Source organism: Elephantulus edwardii, unplaced genomic scaffold (assembly GCF_000299155.1).
Source record: "Elephantulus edwardii isolate Elephantulus edwardi_28Jun2011 unplaced genomic scaffold, EleEdw1.0 scaffold00020, whole genome shotgun sequence".
Lineage (NCBI taxonomy): Eukaryota > Metazoa > Chordata > Mammalia > Macroscelidea > Macroscelididae > Elephantulus > Elephantulus edwardii.
In genome coordinates this window covers 27,777,714-27,781,842 of record NW_006399770.1, presented here as the reverse complement: position 1 = coordinate 27,781,842, position 4,129 = coordinate 27,777,714, and the positions used below count along the sequence as shown (strand labels likewise).

At 40.0% G+C, this 4,129-nt stretch overlaps 1 protein-coding gene and 1 pseudogene across 1 annotated transcript in view; one reads left to right on the top strand and one right to left on the bottom strand.

The window, feature by feature from the left end:
- STXBP3 (syntaxin binding protein 3) overlaps window positions 1-4,129 on the bottom strand; it is an 87,054-nt gene that overhangs the window by 10,391 nt on the left and 72,534 nt on the right. The window contains exons 14-16 of the mRNA XM_006882499.1: window positions 3,215-3,353; window positions 2,826-2,932; window positions 2,001-2,093 (exon numbers count right to left, since the gene is read on the bottom strand). Of these exons, the coding sequence (XP_006882561.1) occupies window positions 2,001-2,093; window positions 2,826-2,932; window positions 3,215-3,353 (339 nt within the window). The remainder of the gene's footprint in view (window positions 1-2,000; window positions 2,094-2,825; window positions 2,933-3,214; window positions 3,354-4,129) is intronic.
- The window catches only part of LOC102855283, an 11,668-nt pseudogene continuing 11,011 nt past the window's right edge, over window positions 3,473-4,129 (top strand).

Sequence of the window (4,129 nt, the reverse complement as noted above, 5' to 3'; positions counted from 1 at the left end):
AGCTCCTCGCACATTTCATTGTAGTATTTTGCTTTGTCATTCCGAGCAGCCTTTTGTAGTAATAGCAGTACATATAAAAATGTTATTAAAAAATGTTATTCATTGGTTTAAATAGTTCAAATGAATAGTTTACGCTATATACTGTTGTTGCTGTTGTTATATGCCATCGAGGCACTTGCGACTGACTCATAGTCACCCTTATGTACAACATCTTTGACCCCTGCTCTATCCTGTGCCAACTTTATTGTTGCTGACACATCTACCCTTTTTCACCCTAGCCACAGAATCAATCCATCTCATTGAAGGTCTTCCTCTCCTGTGCCCTCTCCACCCTCCCAAGTATGATGTCCCTCTGTAGGAATTGGCCTCTCCTTACAACATGTCCAAAGTAATGTGATGAGCTTCAGAATCCTTGCCTCCAAGGAGCAGCCTGGTCTCACCCTCTCTAGGTGAAACCTGTTCAAACTCCTAGCAGTCCATGGTATATTCTTCTTCTCCAGCACCAAAGCTCAAAGGCACCAACTCTCCTTCTATCAAACGTAGTCACTGTCCAGATTTCTGATGCATAGCAAGTAATTGCGAAGACTATGGAAGCAAGAGTGGCATCCACTTCCTAAACAACATGCTCCTGAAACTCTATGAACTTTGATAAATAGTGATAGTTTTAGAAAGGCTTCAGACCTTTTGTTCATAGGGTCGCCATGAGTCGTGCTCAGCTTGAAGGCAATCTACAACAACATGGCGCACCTTAATCTCCAGATTGATATCATTGCTCTTCAGTACTCTGGAGAGATCTCTGACAGCAGACTTTCCCAATGTAATTCTTCTTTTGATTTCCTGGCTGCTTGTACCAAGAGTGTTGATTGTGGAGCCAAGCAAGCTGAAGCTTTTAATAATCTCAGTCTCTTCACTATCTATCACGATGCTAACAACTGGCCCAGTGATAAGTCTTTGTTTACTTGATGTTGAAGTCAATCCATACTGAAGGATGCAATTCTTGACACTTCTGCAGCAAGTGCTTCAGGTCCTCCATAGTTTCAGCAGGCAGGGTTGTGTCATCTGCATAATGCAGGTTGTTGATGAATCTTCCTCCAATCCTGATACCACATTCCTCTGCATAGAGTCCAGCCTCTCGGTGATCTGTTCTGGCTGTTCAGGTTTGGTTTTGAAGAGGTCGTGGTACTGGGGATATCATAGCTAATGTTAGATGGATCTTGGCTGAAAGCAGGGGGCACCAGAGAAATGTCTATCTGTGTTTCTTTGACTATGCAAAGGCATTTGACTGTGTGGATCACAACAAACTGTGGCTGACTCTGAGAAGAATGTGAAACCTATACTTGGAACAAGAGGAAGAGGCAGTTGTCAGAACAAAGTAAGGAAACACTGCATGGTTCAAAATTGAGAAAGGTGTACTCTAGGGATGTTTCCTATCTCTGTAGGTCACATATAATGATCTTAAATTACACCAGTGTTTTTTCTATAAAATTGCACGTTTCTATCTGTTTCTTTTTAGGCACTAAGTGGTATGAGGGTTTTTTAAGTCTTCAAGAAAACAATCTTAAAGAGTTCCTTCTCCTTCCTTGACCCCAAACACAGCCTTCTTCTGTGAGTCCTCTTAGCACTGCAGAAAAATTCCTACACAGTACGTACATCTTAGAAAAAGTGAAGCCAGAGAGCTCCTTGGAGGCAAAGAAGGGAAAGCTCAGTCTCTCATACTGTGGGCATGTTGCTAGGAGAGGCTATTCCTTGGCAATGGACATCATGCTTGGAAAGTTGGAGGGTCAGCAAAGGAGAGGCAGACCCTCAATGAGATGGAGTGTGACAGAGATTATGAGGATGGCACAGGATAGGACTGGGTTCAGCTCTCTTCCTCATACGGTTGCTATGAGTCATACTCAACTTGACAGCATCTAACAACAACAGATATGTTCAGACTAACAAACAAAAGGCAGAGACTCCTCTGGTAGCTACTTAAGATAGTAAACATTAACAATCTTTACCTCCATGATATCTTTGATAAAGGGTGTCCATCGAGAAAGCCGAAAAGTTTCTTCTGCAGATCGATCCTTTCTTGATGGTCTGGCCTGTTGAGACTAATATGAAAGGGAATTTTCAAAACTAGTAATTTTATTCCTGGAGATTCTATTATGCTTTGGAATAAAGCCTTTTTTTATGGCATATAAAATGTATTTGACTTAAAACTAAGAGTAGAAATGCCTAATTCAAATAAAAAGCTCAAAATAGTTTGGTCACAAAATCAATCAGCATTTTGCACTTAACTCTTAACATTTATAATGATATCAGAAAATAAGTTTATTAAAGTGCTATAAAGCATGGTGGGAGAGTAAGATTCTAGAGCTCCAAAATTTGACTATGAATCTAAACTGTCAAGCAGGAGAGCTTATAACTATATTCTGCATTGAATTCTAGTTAAAATAAAGATTGAATCTATAATTGAAGTCTAATAATTGCTAAAAAGGAATCATAAAAAGGATAATAGCAAATGAATGAATGGAAATCCAAAAGCCCTGTGAATGTTCATTAAAATCAATAAAATTTTTTTAAAAAGGATAATAACAAAATGCAACAGAGGCTATAAAACAAAAGCACACTAGAAAAGAATGTATGTCTAAATTATTCACATACAAAAAAAGCAGACAGAAAAAAAGTTTAAAAATCTTCCTGACCAACCAAAAATATATTGTGGCATTAAGACTACTGTTCATATAGATTATCAGACAAGAAAACATATTTAAAGCAAACAATAACACAGGCATATAAAATGTATAGAAACGTTAAGTATGTATGAATGTAAGATTTCTTACTTGGGGGACAATGGGAACACCAAGGTAACTCCAGTTACGAATCATGTCACTGTCATTTTCTATCTTTACATTCTGGACCAACCTGTCCAAATTTTCTTCTGTTGTGCCTTAGATAAGTAAAAATACGAATGTACAATCACATAATCACGGAAATAATTCTAAGCTTTGGAAGGTATTCATAAAAAAGCTTTTTAAGTAAAAAGCATACAAATCTTGTCCCCTTCACTCTTCATCCAATTTCTTATTTTCCTATTATTCATCTTAACTAACTTTAGCTACAATCTTTGAATTTTCTAAGGCCCTATGATGATCAATAGTAAACCACTCATCTAATATTTGATTTAAGGTTGGGCATTTTAACACATTTATGAAAAGAAAATTCTCATTACCATTAATACCGAAGATATAAAGCAGGATTGCCCTTATTTTGTCGTATGTATCGTGATTTTTGCTGAGTAGAACTGGAAGGAGGACTCGCATAGAATCTTTCACTTTCTGTCCTTCTGCATCAGTTCCCAGTGCCAGGTCCTTCATAGAAACAACAATATTGTCAATGATGTAAAATACAAATTAGGCCACTGCACGGAGCCACAAGAAGAAGGGCAGACAGACCAACTGACTGACTGGAGGCACGGGAGGCGAGCAAGATGGCGCCGACTTAAGGCACCAAGAGGAAAGTGTTATTAATAAAATGAGGATATTGAGAATTACTATTTTTGACAAGGTCACCCAATGAAGCCCCACTTAATCCGCATGACACAATCTGCTGCTTAACCATGGTCTCTACCAAAAGATGGAAATCTATCGCCCTCATAAAGCCAGTGCCCAAGTACCACAGTGATGGCCACATTAAATCCTTGCATTCCATCTGCCCAGAAAACATGTCCAGTATAGCAAGCAGGTGCAGGGATTCAGTGTTGGTGAGAACTGCTCAGGATTTGATGGCCTGTTTGAGTTCTGTCAGTTATCTACTGGTGGTCTGCTGCAAGAGCTGTGAAACTTAACAAGACAGATGGACAGCACTGTGAAATGGGCTGCGGGCCTTCAACAAGCAAAGAAGTCTGAAGCACCTGGCTTGTGCTGTGTCAATGATATCGTCTTGGCCACCTTGGCACTGCATCACCAGAGGGTGCTATCAACATGGATATTCACCATGGTGATGGCGTGGAAGAGGCCTTCTATACCACAGACCAGGTCACAACTGTGTCCTTTGGTAAGTATGGGGAGTACCTCCCAGTAACAGGGTACAGACGGCATATTCTGGCAGCGCGAGGGCGACGCAGCGCGAGGGCGACGCAGCGCGA